The sequence below is a fragment of the Stegostoma tigrinum genome, chromosome 9 (assembly GCF_030684315.1).
Source record: "Stegostoma tigrinum isolate sSteTig4 chromosome 9, sSteTig4.hap1, whole genome shotgun sequence".
Lineage (NCBI taxonomy): Eukaryota > Metazoa > Chordata > Chondrichthyes > Orectolobiformes > Stegostomatidae > Stegostoma > Stegostoma tigrinum.
The window spans coordinates 46,238,652-46,259,931 of NC_081362.1; the positions used below are offsets into that span (position 1 = coordinate 46,238,652).

At 37.9% G+C, this 21,280-nt stretch overlaps 1 protein-coding gene across 2 annotated transcripts in view; it reads left to right on the forward strand.

Annotated features, from left to right (window-relative positions):
• LOC125454619 (serine/threonine-protein phosphatase 4 regulatory subunit 3B) overlaps nucleotides 1-21,280 on the forward strand; it is a 59,849-nt gene that overhangs the window by 3,188 nt on the left and 35,381 nt on the right. For both annotated transcript variants that reach the window (XM_048535569.2, XM_048535568.2), the window contains exons 4-6: nucleotides 7,171-7,794; nucleotides 19,733-19,810; nucleotides 20,074-20,190. In XM_048535569.2, the coding sequence (XP_048391526.1) occupies nucleotides 7,171-7,794; nucleotides 19,733-19,810; nucleotides 20,074-20,190 (819 nt within the window). The remainder of the gene's footprint in view (nucleotides 1-7,170; nucleotides 7,795-19,732; nucleotides 19,811-20,073; nucleotides 20,191-21,280) is intronic.

A 21,280-nucleotide genomic window follows, 5' to 3' on the forward strand; every position in this document is an offset into this window, starting at 1 on the left:
CAGATATGTTATTTGAAATATACGTTTGCATCATACATACATTCAGACAGTATGCTACCTAGCAACTTTGTTTTAGTTTGTTCAGGATTGCCACATTGCATTACAGGTAGTTCTGCTATAACACATGTTTCATTAACGCGAATCGGCTGAAACCGATAAATAGTGGATGCTGTTTGCATGAGGCAGACCTCCAACTGTATAGGTATAGCAATTTTCCATGGTGATTTTCTATAGCACGAGATCACAGGAGCACAGCTATCACGTTATAGAACTATCTGTACCATTGGGGAACATAACATGAATATTTGAACCTACCCTCTGAGTATACCAGTAATAATCAGGTTGTTGAGCTGTTTGCTATAAAGATGCAAATGCTTAATTTATGTGCATCCTTTACCTAAAAACATGAATGCTGAAATTTAATATTAAATAATTTAGTCTTCCAAAATGCTACCAAACTCGCTTATGCTGTCAGTTTTTGTTCATTTTATATATAAGACAGTTTTAAAATGTATTTCAGCGGAGTCCTCATTTTTTTAAAAAACCTCATACTGAAAATGAAGAAAAGATTAATCTGAATTCACTGTTTTCAGTCAAATTCAATTGTTATTGGCTGGTGGTTTGCTAAAGCTAGGTATTTCAGATCTTTTTTTATGCTACTGTTGGTAATGAGACTCTTGCAAGGATTTTCTGTGTTTGCTGCATATTTATTTCACACAATTGATGGAGACTGTGTTTCGGTCTCAGATCACTTGTGTTTATATGTTGGCATAGAAACGTTAGTGTACACAGCGCTTATCGACAAAGTGCTTGGTTGTGTTCCTAACTTTCTTTTATTTTTTAAAAAAAATGTTTAGTTGGCTTGTCCTCTGCCTGTTATTGTTATCCCCATGTCACCTGCTTTAATCGCATTTGCCAGTTTTTATTGAGGCATGCATTTTTGTGAAGGTATTAATTCTACTGAATAGCTACTGAATTTTTAAGTCCTCTCGTTGGTAATTCATCGACCAGTGGAAATAACACTGTGCTCATTTTGAACATTTCTTTCCTCTTTAGCCTCTGCTTCGGTGAACATAAAGCTTCTTTTACAAGTTTCTCATCAAGACAGTATGCTGTCACCTTAGTGTAATCGTAGTAAAGCAGCATTCAGATCTCCTCCTTTATTTGTCTTTTAGTGACTTTTTGATAAGGTGTGCAGAACACTTTACAACAATCCAGTTGTGATTCATCTGCTATTGTACATACTCATCAATACTAGCGCTGTCATCTTCAATGCCTTTTATAAAAAGTAGAATAAGCCCTTAACCCTGCTCTGTCATTCTAAGCAGATGGATTGTAAATTGTATCCATATTATAAACTTGTTGATCTGCAATTTTGTTTTCACAGCCTTCGTAACTACTTGTATATCAGACTGTTCCTGGGGTCCTTTGAGAATTCTGTCATGTAGTCAGTCTTGTGTGTACAAATTCACTTCCTGCAATCAAACTAGTAATTTGGCAGATGACACGGTGCGACGCCAGATGAACACAGCAGGCCAAGCAGCATTAGAGTAGCAGGAAAGCTTGATGTTTCAGGTCAGGACCCTTCTTCAGAAGAAGGGTCCTGACCCAAAACATCAAGCTCTCCTGCTCCTCTGATGCTACTTGGCCTGCTGTGTTCATCCAGCTTCGCACCGTGTTATCTCAGATTCTCCAGCATCAGCAGTTCCTACTATCGCTGTAGTAATTTGTCAGCTTGGTTAGTCATTTATAGTTATCTTTATGATGAAAGCACTGCATTTATATGTGATTTTATGGGTCCTCATTTTATTTGAAAGCATCCTTGAAATTACATTCATGGGTTTGGAAGTGGTGATATAGAAAAGGAAGCAAATTGATCATATAGTAAAACACTGAATTTTTTATTCTTTTTAAGAGAATATTAAATTAAAATTTAAAGCTATACCACAATAACTGATGGTGGTAGTAAGTCTGATAGCTAAATGCAGTGATAGCCTTAATAGGGATGCAGATTGTCATAAATGGTCTTAAATTTGAATAGATTATAACTTGAATACAACAGTGAGGTAAACTCTGAACCTATTTTTGGAATTTATAGTTCTTCAAGCACATGAGTATGTTCGATGTATGTTTGATTGGCGGGGGGGTGGGGGGGAGTCCAGCAGCTTTGTTATAAGTTGTCTTCACAAAGAAGTAAACAAGTCTTCTGTGGTATCGTCTGACCTTGAAATAACCCGAAGCAGTGCTGCAGATAATGAGGAATGGTGCAGTTGCTTATCTAAGCTCAACAATAGTACTTGAAAATGTTGAAACCCGTGGAATAAAAGAAAAAATGGTAGCGTGGCTTTCAGTTTACCCAAATGACAGTAGTGGTAAACAATTGCATTTTGCACTGGAGGAAAGAGTACTAAGGGATTGATACTAAGACTGCTATATATTAATATTTATAATATATTTCATATATTAATGTCATAGACTGCATCTCCAAGATACAGTTTCAAAATTTGATGCAGTCAGGGTGGACCCATTTCACATATGATTTAATGCAGAGGAATGTGATGTATATTTTGGTAATAAGAATGGGGAGAGGCAACACAAAATAAAAGGCACAGCTCTGAATGGGTTGCATAAGTAGCTAAACCTTAGGATGTACATGCATAAGTTATTTGTGGCAAGGTTGGTTCAGCAAGTGGTTTAATAGATACGGGGTCCTGGATTTTATCAATAGAGGTGCTGTGTTCGTAAAGCAAGTTTAACTTGAGTTTTCTGCTTACAAACATTCGAGCGATGTTTGGAAATAGTTTTTAAGTACGTAAATTCACACAAGCGCACAATTTTAATGATATCTGTCCATGTAGTCCTGCCTGAGGTGCTACTTTAGCTAAGACAAGTTGGAAACTTTCAAGGAAAACCTTTTTTTTAATTGTCCCCTCAAACATGACTCTGTATCTTCACCTATTACTTTGTGGATCTTTGCACTGATTTCGTAATTCATCGACAGTTTGACATTGTTCTGGATTTGGATAGTTGCATGTTTGGCAAAATGTTTAATTTTTTTCCCTAATTGGGACAAAATATGCTTTCTTGTGGCTGTTAAAATTGTGCATAGAACAGTTTTACATTTTAAGTGCACATAGAGCAACTAGCCAGAATTGCTGCATGTGTTGCATTGAGAAGTCCGGTTTGGTAATTGGGACTTTTCCATAAAAAAGGAATCTTAATGGGGTTTGGTTTTGGTTTTGATTTCATTTTTGCCCCTTGCTGTTTTTCTAATCAACCTAGTCAGAGATGTTCGTACATATCTCGAGTGCAGGTGGGACTTGAACCTAAGCCTCTTGGTCCGGGGTAGGGATATTACCACATCACAGGAGGCCCCCACCATGCTCAAACTTCAAAGAACAATAGATTTCAAAATAGATTCCGTTTACTTCACTGTGGGTATTCCAAATTATAATCCAATCAAATTTAAAGACCATTTATGACACTCTGCATCCCTATTGAGGCTACTGTTATTGCATTTAACTGTCAGACTTGGAATATGCTCCCATGGTCAGCTATTGTGGTACACCTTTTTAAAATTAACCATTCTGTTTTAAAAAGAATAAAATTCCAGAGTGAAAAAGTGTTTACAATGAACTTGCTTCCTTTTCTATTTGACCGCTCCCAACCTCTTGGATGTAATTTCGAGGACACTTTGAAATAACGTCAGCACCCATAAAACAACATACGAATGCAGTACTTACACCATAAAGATAACTGTGAATCACTAGCAATATAACCAACCAAATTACTAGTTCTACTGCAGAACGTGAATTAGTATACGCAAGACTTATGCAGCCTATTTGATAGAATTTCCTGTGCTTTGCATTGAAGGACGGTTCCACGCAATTATCAATACAATAAGTTCTCAGTTACAGTTGTGATTGTGTTCCTTAAAAAAAAACTACTTCAAGTGGGAGTCGGTGTTAAAACTCTAGATTCCGTAGATTCTTATTTATTAGAAAAAATAAGTGTTTAAAAGATTATATTCTCCCATATTGAAATATTTCTCACAGCTATATTGGCAAGTGAAATACTTGTAAAATTTTGCTTTTATGCTTTCAAAATGTTAACTTCTTACTGCGATAGACTTTTAGGTGATCCTGTTTCCTGAACCTCCTTCATTTGCTGCATACCACTCCTCCTGACTCCAACCCATGTTCTTGCTAAACTTTCCATTCCATGACTCTCGCTGTTGTCCTTTCCATTTTTGTATCTGTTTCAAAATCTAAGCTCCAATGTTGAGGGGCTGTGAATCCCAAAACTGTGGAAGTGCTGAACTGGAGCTTTTACGGTCCCACTTTTTCAAATGCAGTTGCTTGCTACTTCTCCTGAATCCTTGCTGTTAGTGAGGCAGGATCAACTTCAATTTTTTTTAAAAATTTTGGATGATAAATGCCCCAACTGGGAGTTCCACAGCTTTGAATTATTCTTGGATCTTGAAAAGAATCACAAATCTGTGAGGCAAGTGTTGAGATGGGAAATGAGAGGTGTGGGGAGAGGCCACTACAGGCATGCAGCAATTGAATCACCTCAAACCATTCCATTTAATCTTGTGATGCACAACAAGACTTCAGCCTCGTTAACTTATCAATGTTGTCTTCGTTAAATATTGGTTTATGTTAAAAGACCTTGTTGTTTGTGACTGCTGTTACTAGTGGCACATTCTGGATGGTCCAAGTATCTGAAAATTTGATTCAAATGTGAATTCACCAGTGTGGGATTCCCCTGCCAGTACTAGCACTTCTGTCCCTCTTCTTCCACTTGTCCCAATTTCTAATTTTCAAAATACTATCACTTACTCAGGGGAAGCAGTGCCGTAATAGCTGGTAAACTTTGTGTTATTTACATGTAGTTCTGCTATAATGCATTTTCTGTTAACATGAATTGGCTGTGACATGATTGAAGAGTGGATGCTATTTGGATAATGCAAACTTTCCACTGTACAAGTACAGTGATTCTCTATAATGTGAGGTTATGCAAGAACTCCACTATCGCATTAAAGGAGAACTACCTGGAATGGTACATACAGAATGAAAATCTGAGACTCCCAAGCTTGAGAATCTCTAGAAAAGTAGGTAATCATCATGTTGCACTTTTGGCATCTACCATTTTGGAATTTTCATAATTTTGGATTTGGATCGGCGTTTGCTCTTGTTTTTGGGAATGCGTGCTGCATTAAATTTTTGCATGACACCAAGTGCACGATAACTTGAAGAGGCCAAATTATGCACAGCCTGCATGGATATTTCCAGACTAGTTTAGATTATATTAGATTAGATTCCGTACTGTGTGGAAACAGGTCCTTCAGCCCAACAAGTCCACACCGCCCCTTGAAGCATCCCACGCAGACCCATCCCCCATAACCCACACACCCTTGAACACTACGGGCAATTTAGCATGGCCGATCTACCTAGCATGCACATCTTTGGACTGAGAGAGGAAACCGGAGGAAACCCACACAGACACGGGGAGAATATGCAAACTCCACACAGACAGTCACCTGAGGCTTGAATTGAACCCGAGTCCCTGCCTCTGTGAGTCTGCAGTGTTAACCACTGAGCCACCGTGCCGCCCCAAAGGTGTTAGATAACTTGAGACCTGCTAGAGTGCTTGAGGGTCTAGGCCGAAACGTCAACTTTTGTGCTCCTAAGATGCTGCTTGGCCTGCTGTGTTCATCCAGCTCCACGCTTTGTTATCTAGACTGCTTACTTGTTATCTTATCCATCAACTGGCAGTCTGGTAGAGAACAACTTTTACAGTTTTGCAGTCATAATGGAAAAAATAGGCTAATAACTGAGGATGAATTAGTTGAGTTCATCTGGTGAATTTTGAAACATTTAACATAGATGCATCCATTGAAATGGTAATTTTCTCTTGCTGCCTTTGAAGCTCCCCAGAGTATAGGAGTGAAATGGAACTGTAAACATTTCAAGTCTTTTTTTTGAGTAGGGTGCAATAAATGATTTACACTCAATTGGGCTGTTAGCATGCATTGAGGATTGATTAACGGACATAAACTGGAAAAAATAATGTTTTGGTTCATAGACTGTAATTAGTGTTTACAGTTGTCACTGACTTTGAGGACCAAGTATAACATTCAAATTTGATGATTCAGTTATGTGCAAAAAAAATTTAGGAGGGTGGCAGAGCTTGCAAAGTAATTTACAAAGTGAATATTTAAGAATGTCGCTGATGATTGTAACATGGAAAACATGAAGTTATCCACTTTAGCAGGGAAAATTCCTTTGTGCATAAATCAAAGTTAATATGCATAAACAGCAATCAATTAGGGAACTAAATGGTGTTATACTTCAAACCCTTTCTGTTGAAATCTAAAAGTAACAAAGTCTGTAATGGCTATTATATAGGGCTTTGGTAAGACTGCACCTAAAACACTACAGATTTGGTTTACTGACCAAAAGAGAGATTTACCAAAGTTCGCTAGACTGATTGTTGGATAGAGATCAGATTTTTTGATACTAAGTGATAGGGACCAAAGTGATTTTGGGGCAGAAGATACCATATGTCTAATGGCAAAATGTGTTGGAATGTTATATGGCTTATTATTACTGCTGTCTCTTTCTGATATTAGATGTGATGAGTTTGTCATTTGAGTAATGTGCAAAGCTATTTAAAATCAAAGCCTTTCATACTGTTGATCGTGTACCTTCATCACGTTTCTTGTCACCAGTTTGCCACAAAATGGCATTTTAAACGTGTTAACTGATAAGGTGAGCCGTGCTGTGCTCTAGCCAATCAGCTTTTGTGAACCCTAATTATGAAAAATCTTAATTCTGTTACTGCTTGTATTTACTAACTGACCATAGGCAGTGTGCTGGTTATTTCAAATTAAATCATCAGATGATTGAAAGCCTGCCGTCTAAGAATATGAAGCATCTGAGGTTAATGTGTATAATCTATTGTATTTGCATTTTGAGAAATTGCTTACTGTCTTTTGAAAAGAAACTTAACGTTAAGTCTATAAAAATCCAGCACACTTTGATCTTGTTTCTAAGCATTCTTTCTGACAGGTTTGCAATGAACAGTAGATGAATATTAAATATGTTTTAATTTGCAGGTCACAGTAGTAGAATAAATTTCAACTGATCCATTTATTGGCATTCACAGGTGCAGGGACGAGACCCATCACTAGATATCACTCAGGACATCATTGATGAGTCTGAAGAGGAGCGATTTGAAGAAATGCCTGAAACGACTCATACAGTTGATCTTCCACCATGTGAACTAAACAAACTGGAAGAGATTGCCGACTTGGTAACCTCGGTCCTCTCCTCTCCTATCCGCAGAGAGAAGTTGGCACTGGCTTTGGAAAATGAGGGCTATATTAAAAAACTATTGCAGCTCTTTCAAGTTTGTGAGGACCTGGAGAACACGGAAGGTCTACATCATTTGTATGAAATTATCAGAGGAATTTTATTCCTCAACAAAGCAGCACTGTTTGAGGTGATGTTTTCAGATGAGTGCATTATGGACGTGGTGGGCTGTTTGGAGTATGATCCTTCTTTATCTCATCCCAGAAAACACAGAGAATTTTTGACCAAAACAGCCAAATTTAAAGAGGTTATACCTATCACTGACACTGAACTGAAGCAAAAAATTCACCAAACATACCGGGTGCAATATATCCAGGATATAATTTTGCCCACCCCATCTGTATTTGAGGAAAACTTTCTATCCACACTAACATCATTTATATTCTTCAATAAAGTGGAGATTGTTAGTATGTTGCAGGTGAGTTAATTTTCTGAAATATTAACAATTTGATTTGCAGATTTGATGTCTCAACTATAGCAAGATGAGACTTTGCTCTGGATTCCAACAGTGGTTTGGGTTTCCCCCTTGTGTAAAGGAATAAAATATGCTTTGGAAATGAAAGGTGGTGATGCAATAAAAGAGGAACTTGAGTTTTGCTGCCTTCATGCTCTAAGTGATTTATGCCTTGCCTCCTGTTGAGATCTGTTAATGTTAATTTTCCTATACCACCTGTGATCACAGTGTCTCAGAGCAACGTTCCTGATTTGCTAGTCAAGTTAGATTTAGGAGATTTTGTGCTATGGATCTGTGTATGAAAAAGTGATTCAGTTCAAATGCATTGGACATTAAAAGGCTTTACATTGGAAAATGCTGTTCCAGTAGCCTGGCTTGAAGTGCATTTTGAATTGTACTTGGGTGAGACCAGAAACAGCAGATTAAATTACAAACAGGCTTCACATGTGAAGGAAGAGCAGATAGCAGAAATATGGAAAGCTTTTCTGCCTCTTTATCCTGAGTTACCTGGGTAGTTTGTTTTCTTTTTGATTGCGGGTTTCCAGAATTTTGTACATTTTTATTTTACTTTTCTAACATGACCTGGATGAAAATTGAATTTTCTTTCTCAGGACCAAATTTACTTGTAACTGCACAACTTTACCATACAGTCTAGCAACATCTCTGAAGTGAGAAATAGCCTTGGTATTTTGTGTCTGATATTTCTTCAGAGGAAAACTCATGTCAGATTCAAAGCTAACACTTTTCTTTCTCCACAATACTCTCTGGACCCACTAAATTTCTCCAGAATTGATTGTTTCAGATTTCCAGCATATTCAGTATTTTGCTTTTATTTGGTATTGTCATCCTAAATTGGTTTAATGGTGTTGTTAATGCCTACCCTGCCTAAATGCTTGGATTTCTGTGTAGGTTTTAAAATGTGCAGTGTTTGAGTGAATTTCCTAACCTCCATGTTGATGCAGACACTGGTTGGATTCTGATTCTGTATACAGGCTGCACATTTAGTATGATGCGAAGTAGAAAACCAACAGTGTAAAACGATTAGGATGAGTCGTGGGACTCTGTGGAAATCTAGCTGGAGGCAGCAAAGCTTGGGAGAAATCTTTGTTCGCAGAAGACGTGAAGACAGCAACAAGTGTATTAGAATAATGACTCCAGTAATCAGCATAACGGATGGAAGACGCATATCAACCCCAAGTGCATAGCCACAAGGTAGAATGCAGCCATTGATGAGAGACCAGAGTTTATGATGGGTTCTTAAATAATGCATTTGTTCTTCCTGACCAGTCTCTTGATCCGCAGTTTTAAATCACTTTGTATCAGAAAGGGTTGTCTGACTGGAGCTATAGCAGCATTGAGGTGATGAGCAATTCAAGGTGTTATCAGCATACATGTGTAGACCATTCAGCAACAAACAGGCTGACCCAGACAGTTTCCTACCCATCAGAGATCACCTGATATTACCTACACTCCGATCACTCTTAACGCCTACCATTTTCTGCAAAATGCAGTTATCTGTACCTTGCATATCTTTGCAGCTGTGCAGTGATAGGTTGCTCTGGTGACTTGATCAAGAAAAAGGTGGCATCACAGCCAGTAGCAATATTTAAAATTTAAAAATGTATTTGTTCATGGAATGTGGATATCATTGATTAGGCAAGCATTTTTAGCCCATCTGTAATTGCCCTTGAGAGAGGTAACTAGGGATGAACCACTGCAGTCCTTGGTGTGTAGGAAGGAAGTTTCAGGATTCTGACCCAGAGCAAGTGAAGGAATGGCAGTGTTGTCCGAGCTTGCATGGTGTATGGCTGGAGGGGAACTTGCAGGTGATGATTTTCCCATGTATCTGCTGCTAGTGGCAGGTTGTTGCTTGATTTATTGGTGGCACAAGCCCCCACTGATCTTAAAGACAGCTTTGCAGCGTTGATAGGAAGAGGTTTGCTGTTTTTGTTTCTGGCACTAACACTGATACTGGCTGATCCATCCATTTTTTTTAGGAAACGTTTCAGTGGTTTGATACAATTAAATACCTTTCTGCCCCATTTTCAGAAGGCATGATACAGTCAGATGCATTACTGATTGAGTTAATTCACTGCAGCACTGCCTCCTTTAATTTCCACAACTTGTGGCTCACGCAATCATATAGCTGGTCAGAGATCATAACCTTGCTGCTCAAAGTGAAGCCATGTCGAACATAGTGTCCTAGAGTGTGTTCAAAGATCAGTACAGCACAGGATCCAACCCTTCAGCTCACCAAGTCTGCATTGGCGCATGATGCCTTTACGTACTAAAAACCTGTTGACTCGACATGGTCAGCATGTGTCTATTCCCTGCTGTTCACGTATTTGTCAAGATGCCTCTTATACATTGCTTTTTTTTAAAATCTGCTTCTACCACCGCCTCTGCCAGTGAATTCCAGGTACTTACCATCTTCCCTGTAAATAAAAAAAAAACACTTGTTTCTCATTTTTCAAGTAAACTTTCCACCTTTTACTTTAAGCCTATTTCCCCATGTAATTGACAATTCTAGCTTGGGAAAAGATTTTGACTATCCAAACCTCATAATTTTATAAATTTCTTTGAGTTGTAATGATTTTTCTTAGCTTTAAGACAAAAGATCACATAATAGCAGTGAATCAATTGGAACAGTTTGAGGTGATTGTCTAAAAATATCTGACCAGGATTATGTTACATTTTAAATTCTGTTTTCTTCAAATGATTTTCTTTACCCACATGTCAATGTTGTCAGCAGGCATAGGGAGTATTTACTGACAACCAAGAATGGACTAAAGCACATTTGTATGTTTCAGTAGGATTGCGACTCATTCTTCTGTATTACATTAAGTGTAGTCCAATTTACCCAGCCTCTCCTCCATAAGACAGTCCCTCCATACCTGTTATCAGCCTAGCGAATCTTTTCTGGACTACCTCTAATACAAGCATATTTTCCCTGAGATAACATAATTCACAAATTTCCAGCTGTGGCCTAAGTAGTGCCTTACGTAAGACAGGAACAGAATTAGGTCGTTTAGCCCATCAAGTCTGTGCCCCATGTTCGATCATGGCTGTGTTTCTCAGTCCAAGTCTCCTCCCTCCTTGTATAGTTTTAGAAAAATCTCTTATTTATCTTTTAAGATGGACCCACATATTTTAAAACAAGAGGCCATGTGCACCAAGAGCAGTAGTTCACATTTTATACACTGCATCAGTCAGCCACTGTTTTGGATGGATTTTTATGAAACTTCAAAAGGTTGAATTGAATACCATGATCAGTGGTAGCTATCACTTTAGCTGCACACTTATTCCCAAAATGGATTTTCGATTCTTCAGCACACGTTGAAACTTGAACCTAATTTCTCCCAGCCTTATCCAATTCGCACTAAGTATCTGAATAAACTTGGAAGTCAAATGAATGAATGAATGGCTAGAATTACTCACCTTTTGAGATAATTGGCGTAGCAAACTTGAGGTTTCCTTACTCTCTGAAGATCAGCGAAAAGGATCGTTTACCTTGTTAGCTAATCTGTTCTCTTAATGATTACGTGCTAATATCTGTCTAGTTAAGTTCTAGTTTGAAGTTTACATTCTGCAACTATGACTACCTGTCTTGAGCTATATTTTTCTCTTGGGGTTTTGGGAGAGAGAAACATGTGCCTGACGCTGCATATCTTAGGTTCCTTTTTCATGAAGATATATTAATTGAATGTTGCATGCATTCTGCTGTTTTGCACTCAAATGGAAGTGTGTAAATTGTCTAAAGTTAATTACTATTGCTATGTTTTAATTTAAAGAGCAGATCATGAAATATTTTTCTTTCTCACACAGCTTAAAGTTCTATTTCAACATCCAGAATTTGTGGTGGGCTGTGCGCCATTTTAGTGGTATAGTTAATACAAATTGAAATCTTTCTAGACATTAAATTTCTTACAAAGATTCCTGAATTTCGTACCTACTTATGGAATTGCTTCTAAACGGGTTAATCACAATTGAGGTAGAGAAAGCAGTTTTTGAAAACCCAACTTTAAAAGCAAATTTTCATATTTACGATTTATGTTGATCAATAATAGGCAAACTTTATCTAGTGAATATTGCTGTTATTCCTGTTCTGATTTTAAGCAGTTGCATTAATTTTCAAGAGGCTTTTGTCGTATATTTGTTCATGGAATGTGGCCGCCACTGGTGTAGCCCACCTTAATAGCCCATTCCAATTAACTTCTGTAAGTTGCACAGAGACCTTTTGTTGTGTTTCGCATGAACATAATGTAGAAAGGTCATGTTATGTTACTCTGGACTCTATCCTGGAATGTATGCTGTAACTACATTGCTGAAATACTAATATCAGTTTGACTTCAGAAAAGGCTGTATCTGTTGCCAAAGTCTTTCAACCAGGTCCTTTTTCAGTCTCTACATTATAGATTAGCAGAAGTTGATATTCCTCGTTCAGTAAATATTCTGATGACCTGTTTTGAAGGTGGAAATCTTCTGATGAATCAAAGTCATCATTCCTGGTTAGGCATTTTCCTGGAAGTTTCAACAGCAGATCCCACGTTTCCAACCTTTGTCTGACTGTTTGGAGGTAATGACTGAGATTTACAGGAGTGTTTGCCACAATCTAACAAAGCTCACATACTTGTGATGCGATCTGTACATGTACAGATCGAAAATAGTGGCCATCTTCAGTCGTGCTAGCTGTTCACTTCTTTGGAGACAAACACAGCTAATATGAGGTGAACAAAGGGGAAAAACTAATGATTCTGCCCAAGTGCTACAATTGCATTATACCTCGAAGTTTTCAGACATTTTAGCAGACTGTGTATAAGCATTTTCTAGCCAAGACATTCATAGGAGCAATTTTGGGGAAAGCACCTTTTGATAGCAGTGTTTTGATTAAAAGCAAACTATTTACAAGCAAGATGTTGATATTGACAGATTGCAATCTGGATGCAAATATAGGAAGCATGGTTAGTAAGTTTGTAGATGGAACCAAAATTGATGGTATAGTAGATGGTGAAGAAGGTTGTCTAAGTGTACAAAGGGGTCCTGATCAACTGAGCCAGTGGACTGAGAGTAGCAGATGGAGTTTAATTTGGATAACTGCGAGGTGGTACATTTTGACAAGATGAACAAGAACAGGACTTGCATGGTTAGTGGTAGGGCCATGCGAAGACTTGTCATGTAGAAAGAATAGGGGTTCAGGTACATAGTTCCTTGAAAGTTGCACCACCAGTCGACAAGTTGGTAAAGAAGGCCTATGGCATGCTTGCTTTCATTGGTCAGACCACTGAGTATAGGAATTGGTGAGGCCACTTTTGGAGAACTGTATACAGTTCTGGTTGCCCTGCTGTAGGAAGGATATTAAGTTGGAAAGGGTGCAGAAAATATATACAAGGATTGTTACTGGGACTGGGATTGAGGTATAAGGAGATGCTGGATGGGTTGGGACTTTTTTTCGCTGGAACATAGGTTGGTAGTGACCTTTTTTTTACAAAGTTTTATATCATGAGCGGCATGGAGTGAATAGCAATGGTCTTTTGCCGAGGAATGGGGAGCTCAAAGCTATAAAGGGCATAATTTTAAGGTAAAAGATTTTAAAAGGGACCTGAAAGGCACTGTTTTCACACAGTGTGGTTCATACGTGGAATGCACTGCCGTAGGAAGTGGTACATGCAAATAGTTGCAACATTTAAAAGATATTTGGACAGGTATACAAAATAGGAAAGGTTTAGAGCAGTATGGGCCAAACTCTGGCAAATGGAACTAGTTCAGTTTGGGAAACCTGATCAGCATGAACAAGCTAGACTGAAGGATTTGCTTCCATGCTGTATGATTATTTGCATCTGTCAAAGAACCACAATTTGATAGTGTAGTATGGGGGACGCTGTTTGGCCTATCCTGTCTGTGACAGCTCTTTGAAAAAGTTATGCACTTAATTCTGCTATCTTGCTGCTTGCCTGTATTTTTACTTGTACTTTTCAAGTTTTCTTCTTTAAAAGCTACAGTTGAATCTAGTGTTTCTAAGGCTAAAGTTTGCATTAAAAACATGGTTTACTGTAAGATATCTTCCAGCATCTACTTAAATGATACATGGCAAACAATTAGTATGTTTGTGCCTTGTCTGAGTAGTTGAATATTAACAATCCACTAAGGTAACTTGACTGGTTTCGTATTGCTGTCAGATTCTGAGTTGCTTTTACAATAAAGTAGAGCAGACCCTATAACGTGGACATAGTTTCTCCATACAGCAGAATGACTCCATTCAACCTTCTAAACTTAACACGTTTTCAATGGAAGCTGAGTTCAGTTCTTTTATTTTCAGAAATGAAAGTATCAGGTAAATTAGGAAAGCACTGCATACAATTTAAATCAAAGTCAGCACAGTAATGCTCCTATTAATTTCAGATGATTCTCTGGTAACGTTTGAAACGGTTCACAAGATTTGTTCTTGATGGAGCATTGTCAGTTCTAAACTTAGTTAGCTTTGTGTCCTACTTAAACAACTAGCGATATCTTACAAGCAGATTTTAATATGGCATATGCATTTCTACATTGGAAAAATGCAGTGTCTGTCATATCCTCTTAAGATTGGTAAGTGTTTCTTTTGGTGACAATAGATTGCCTTTTGTTTAATTTCGGTTTGTTTGACTTCTATGGAATTTCATTGTGTGTGCTGCTTAATACTGTCTGATTAGAGCATCTGTGTAATTAGTATCTCTTTCTGTCCAAGCATAGTTGCCCTTCGTTCCCCATGTCTTCCTCATCTACATGCTACCCCTCCCTTCCCCGTGACATCATTTTTGGACATACTGTCAGCTTCAGCACATGCAAATCACACTCAGCTCTGTTTCTCCATGACACTCTGACATGACACTGTCCACTATTAATGCTTTCTTGACGTATAGTGTTTAAAAACTTAATCCTGTTGCTTAAGAAAGAATGAGGGGAAAAAACCAGGAATTACAGACTGATTAGCCTCCTATCAGTATGGAAAATGCTGGACTATTTTAAAAGAGTTGTGTTTGGTTATTTAGGAAATAATTGTTTGGATAAATTCAACGTGAATTTGTGAAGAGGAAATCCTGCTTGAGAAAACTGAGAATTTGAGGATGTTTCTGGCAGATTCAATTAAGGGACTGTTGTGGATAAAGTGAGCTTGGATTTCTGGAAAGCTTTTGATAAAATCTTGTCAGCATATTAGCAAATAACATTAAGGTACGTGGGATGGGGGTAACATACCAGCATGTTGTGAAGATTAAAGAGTAGGAATAAATGGGTCATTGAGATTAGTAGGCTGCAACCAGTGGGGACCACAGGGATCAGTGCATGAGTGCCAGCTGTTCAGCCTGTCTTAATGATTAGGGTGTTGCAGCCAATTGTAATATTTCCGAGCTTAGCACAAGAATGAAACTTGTGGGATTTTGAGTTTGGAGGTGGATGCAAAGAAGCTTCGAGGGAATTTTAGACTGGTTTAGTAAGTGGGCAAGAGCATGACTAATCCAATATAATGTTAATAAATGTGAAATTGTCCACTATGGGTATGGAGAATGAATGTGCAGAATATTTCTTAAATGGAGAAGGATTAGAAGGTCCGTGTTCATAAGTAACTAAAAGCTAAAATGCAGGTGCAGCAAGTAATCCAAGTCAAATGGAATGATAGCTTTTATCACGAGGATTTGAGTGTGTACAAAAGCCTTCCTTCAATTGTATGGAGCAGTGGTGAGAACACCTCCTATACTGTTTGCAAATCTGGTTTCCTTGCCCAAGAAAAATATACTTGTCATAAAGGAAGTTCAGGGGAAGCTCTTTGAGACTGACTGCTGAGGTGTTGATATTGTCCTTTGAGGAATAGTTGAGGAGACTGGGCCTGTATTCTCCAAAGTCGAGAAGATTGAAGAATCAGCTCGTGAAAATTTCAAAATTCTTAAAGGGCTAGACAAAGTAGATACAGAAGTGGTGATTTCCTTGAATGTGGGATCTCCGACTAAAAGGCTTGCCATTTAGGACTGAGATGAAGAGGAACTTCTTCACTCGGGGTAGTACATCTTCAGAATTCTCTCGCCAGAGGGTGGTGGAAATTTTGTCATTATTTTAAGATGGAAACTAAGATTTCTAGTTACTAAAGACCTGGGGAAATAGAAATAATGCAGGAACATGGCTTTGAAGTAGATGATTGGTCATAGAATATTGGAGCTTAGGAATGATGATTGAATAGTCCACTCCCTCTGATCTTTGTTCCTATAGTATTGGAAAACCTTGATGTTGTGCTTGAAAAGAAGTATTTGATTGCAAAGTCTTTTTGAGAAACTCATCATTGCCGCATGACATCTCAGTTGGACCACACTATTTAACCTCGTCATGATGTTTGGTCTCTGAACTGAATTTCTCACCTCATACCCACTCTGTCAGAGCTAAGCTAATACTATTTGCTATTGCTCTCTTTATACACAGCATACTTTTGGCTTCATCTCACCGCCACTGTCCTTTTAACTGATTATCTGTTATCTATTTTAATCAAATTCCAGATAAGTCATTGCATATTTATGAATAATGAAAAAATCCTTTACATGTGATGGATATTATTAAGCTAGAGAGGGTTTAGAAGAGACTTAGCAAGATGTTGCCAGGTCTAGAAGGTTTGACTTATGAAGAAAGGCTGGATAGGTTGGGAGTTTTTTGACTGGAGTGTAGGAGGTTGAAACATGACCTTACAGAGGTTTATAGAATCATGAGGGGTTTAGATAGGGTTAATGATGGGTGTCGTTTCCCTAGGGTGGGGGATTTTAAGACAGGGGCATATTTTTAAGCTGAGAGGAGAGTATTCAAAAAGACATTGGGGATAACTTTTTTAAAGCGGGGTGGTTCACATGTGGAATGCATTTCCTGGGGAGTGGTGAATGCAAGCATAGTCGTGTTTGAAAGACACTTAAGTACATGAATAGGAAAAGTTTGGAGGAATATGGGCCAGAAGCAGGCAAGTAGGACTAGTGTATTTTGGAATTTTGTTCGGCATGGATAGGTGTGACCAAAGGTGCTGTATGACACTGTAGTTGCAAAACTTTGAAAGTCCCTGCACCAGAGGGCTGTGGATGCTCAGTTATGTTCATCAAGGCCAAGGGTGTAGAGCTGAAAAAGAATACCAGTCATAATCTTCATGAATGACAAAGCAGCCCTGAGAAACCATATAGTCTACCTCTGCTATTATTTTCAATTTCCTTGAATTCTTGCCTTTATGTCCAGTTCAGCATCAAATCTCCCTAGCTACTTGGTGTATTTTTCTAAATAGTTCCTGTCTTTAGACCGGTAGAAGTATTACAGCATAAAGGAAGGCCATTTATCCCATTGCTTGCTGGCTCTCCTGAGGACCAATTCATGTAATTGTCACTCACTGACCCTCTCCCACATTCCCTATACATTCCCCTTTCAGATAGGTGTTTAGAAAATGTTTAAAAAAAACTTAGAAAAACCATTCTGAATCTAATCCTGAATGAGGGAGTGGAAAGACTAACTAATATAGCTGGTGAACATCTGGAGAATGACCTCAGCATAGTTGTTTGAGTGTGTTCTGTTAGACCTAAATGTTCTCAATAAGGAAGAAAGGCTAACAGATGGAAAAGGCACCAGTCGAGGAAAATCGGTAAATAAGATCATATTTAATGAGATACATAAATAAGACGTGTTAGGATATACACAAAATTTTAAAGATATATCTGAGAAACCTAGGCAAAAATAATTTCGTGCATAATTTATCAACAGCGTCAGATAAAGATGAATATTAAGTATAAGAAATATTAAACGATTGTTTTACCTAAGTTTCCAGAGTGTACAAATAAGTGGATATAAGAGAAGGAAATGGAGAATTTGATAACTGGATTTGGCAGTAGTGCTGAAGAAAAGTGAATATAATTGGCACCCTGTTCCAATGGCATTCATTTTCCGAATGCTGGCAAACTGGGAGATCAAATAACAGGTTCTAACATTCTTCAGATCTCCTTGGGTATGTAAATTCTGCCAGAATGTCATGGGGTTTGTATTGTCTGATTTTTAACTGATGTGGTTAAGTTTCTACCACCCAATATATAGGCTAGAAATACTGATAAATTTAGGGCTGTCTGCATGAATTTAAGGGCTAAATTGCATCTGAGAAATTGAGCAAAACCCCTGAGAAATTTCTTTGATTGAAGCACCATGTTTATAGGAATATGATTTTTAAATTGTATGTGAGAATGTTTTTGAATTAAATTAATGCAAATTATAAGAGTGGAACAGCCTAACTGGAAAAAGTTGATTTGAGGGCAGAAGAGTGGTAACTAATGTATCTTCAGAGTATTGAAATCTAAATGGTGGCCTGGAAAGGTTAATTTTTGAATCAGTTATATTTTTGGCTTATTGAGAGATGGATAGGCTGCCTGCTGTTGGATAAATAAGTCAGTCAGTGAGTCACAGAGAAGGACATTCCACTCCAAATTGGTATCAACCCCAAAAAGACACTTAACAGTTTCTGCATCCCAATTGCAGGTTGTTGTACTTAATGTTACATGTACAATTACTTTTTTTCTACCATCCATTGACACAGCAAGTTGTCCTTCTCCCCCCATACAAAAATATAGCACCCACCCACCACAGTCAAAAGCATCTTTTAGTCCCACCTGTTAAAGTATGTGATATTTGGAAAGACTGAAAAATATGGAGGAAAGGAAGTCAACCATCTTACCAGTATTAGTGCCAATAGTAGAAAGGCCCATGGCCTGAAAAATAATTTTGGTTTTGAACTGGAATTGAAGAAAATTTCTGGATCACTCTTTCAACCACATGTTAGTATTAGTCAGTAATATTAGAAAGTTACTATTTCAAGCAGAATTTGCATCAAATCTGGGAACATGAGAGATGTTCTACAAAATGCAATGGCCAAGTGGGGAGTGGGAAAACGAAATCATCTTACTTTGGAAGGAAAGTTGGGAAATTAAAAACAAAGTAGCAAGGTAGAAATAGTTGAGCCTAAGTACATAAAATAAGGTACATAAGGAATAGAGACAGTGGAGAAAGAAACTCCGATCTAACAAAAATGTCAAAAGAAATGTGTTAAATACACAAAACAGTGGAGTGTATACACTGCAGTGATCAGGACCAAAGAGAAGTAAGTTGAACAAGTAAAAAGATCATTTAAACACAGGAAAATTGGTATGCATGCTGTTGAGAGGATGTGTGGCACTGGCGATATGGCTAGAAATGAAAGATAGACAAACGATTATTTTACTAATGAGATGCTAGAAACCTAATTGGTTAGAAAGCTGCAGACAAATCCAGGTGGTGAGTTTTGGAATAAGAAAATTAATGCTCTAAAAATTTGAATTACTCATTCATGACTGGAACAAGGATGGAATGAGTAGAAAAATGAAATGAATGTTGCGTCTCATTTAGAGACTCATTCCTTAAATATGCTTTGTCATTCTAAACCTAATGTATTTTTCTTGAGCTGCAGCATCCAAAACTGAATTCAGACTCCAGGTGGGCTCTAATGAAAGTTTCTGTACAACTGAAACATTGCTTCCTCCTTTTGGTGTTTCAACCCTTGTGTTCCATTCATCATTTGATTACTTTTTGTACTTGAGATTTATGGACACGGACAGTCAAATTACTTTTCTAGATTTCCTGAGGTCTTGCATTGACACATGAGAACAATCACATTTCCCAAGTTCTTTTTTCAGGCGTTTTAAGAGATGTTGATATTGAAAAAATGTTAAAAGACGAAGCATTCTTTAAATCAACTTAATTTTGATCTAAAGGTAGAGCTCATAATTTGCCTATTGTGTTTAAACTGCAAATTTGCAAGTCAGTCATACGTATACATTTTATACAGGTTGCAACTGGTAAAATTGAAATACTGAAACTTGTTATTTTTATACAGGAAGATGAGAAATTTTTGACTGAACTGTTTGCACAGTTAACAGATGAAGCAACAGATGATGACAAGAGACGTGAATTAGTAAGTTGACTGTTGAATTTGAAAAGTTGTGTATTTGCATAAAATGGTTTACTTTACAGTTTGGAGCTGGAGGAGCACAGCAGGTCAGGTAGCATCACGGGAGCACGATGAAGGGTGTAAACCTAAAATGTCAACTTTCCTGCTTCTCTGATGCTGCCTGACCTTTTTCCTCTAGCTCCACACTATATTGACTCTGACTGTAGCATCTGCAGTTCTTGCTATCTCCGTGGTTTACTTCACAATTATTTTTTTCTGAAACGTAGGTGAACTTCTTTAAGGAATTTTGTGCATTTTCTCAAACACTGCAACCTCAGAATCGTGATGCATTTTTCAAAACATTGGCGAATTTAGGAATTCTTCCAGCCCTTGAAATAGTTCTGGTAAGAATGGACTTTTCTTTTTAGTAGTAATCATTTAATTAAAACATTGAGGAAAGGAACTATCCATAAAGTTATTTATCCTCTAACTCAGAATTGAGCCTCTACTCCATCAATATTCAGATGTTATCTGACCGAAGAAACAACAGTGGGCAATTTTGTGACTACTCAGCAGTATAAAAGCAGTGTTACCTTCCATTTGTGACATTTGGTCGTGCCAATATTGGGGAAAAAAAATTGAATGGATGCTCCCTAAGGCGAAAGAGGCTACAAAGCTGAACCTATAGAAATTAGGATTGAATATTTTACTATCTGATCCATGGCTGTCACAAAAACTAATTGTTGTCCTTGATGCAGTGTGGAAAGGACAATGTGCTCATAGAGCTTCACATGGTTCTTATCAGATGACTGATTGCTTAGGTCACAGGAAGCAAAGAACAAGGATAAATGTGTCTCTTTGAGATTGGCAATGTGTATTGAGTGAAGTTACACAGGGTTCAGTTCTGAGTGCTCACTATAATCTGTTAATGATTTGGATGATGCAACAGTCAACTTACTGCTGGAAGGTAGCTTAGGCAAATTTGCTAATGAGATAGTGTCTGCAAAATGATACACGTGGGTTAAATGAATTGGCATGTTTATGTAATGTAAGTGAATGTGAACTTGTCCATTTTCACAGTTGGAATTGAAAAACAGTGTAGTATTTTAAATTGGGAGAGATCACACATGCCCATGCAAAGGCATATTGATGTTCTGGCACAGGAATCACAAAGTTACAGTGCAGGTATAGTAAGTGATTAAGAAGTTTATTGCAAAGGAAATGGAATATTAGGGAAGTTTTACTGCAGTTGTACAGGGAGATGATGAAACCATGTTGGGAGCACTGCATACAGTTTTGGTCTCGGGTTGTTGACTTGCTCACCGAGCTGACTTGTTCTCGTTCAGATGTTTCGTCACCATGCTAGGTGACATCATCAGTGGAGCATCCAATGAAGCAATGTTCTTCTACTCCGCTTGGAATTTGTACTGTTTGCTCCGTAATGGTGAGTAGTGTCATTTCCGGTTTTGATCTGTATGGGTTTGTATATGGCAT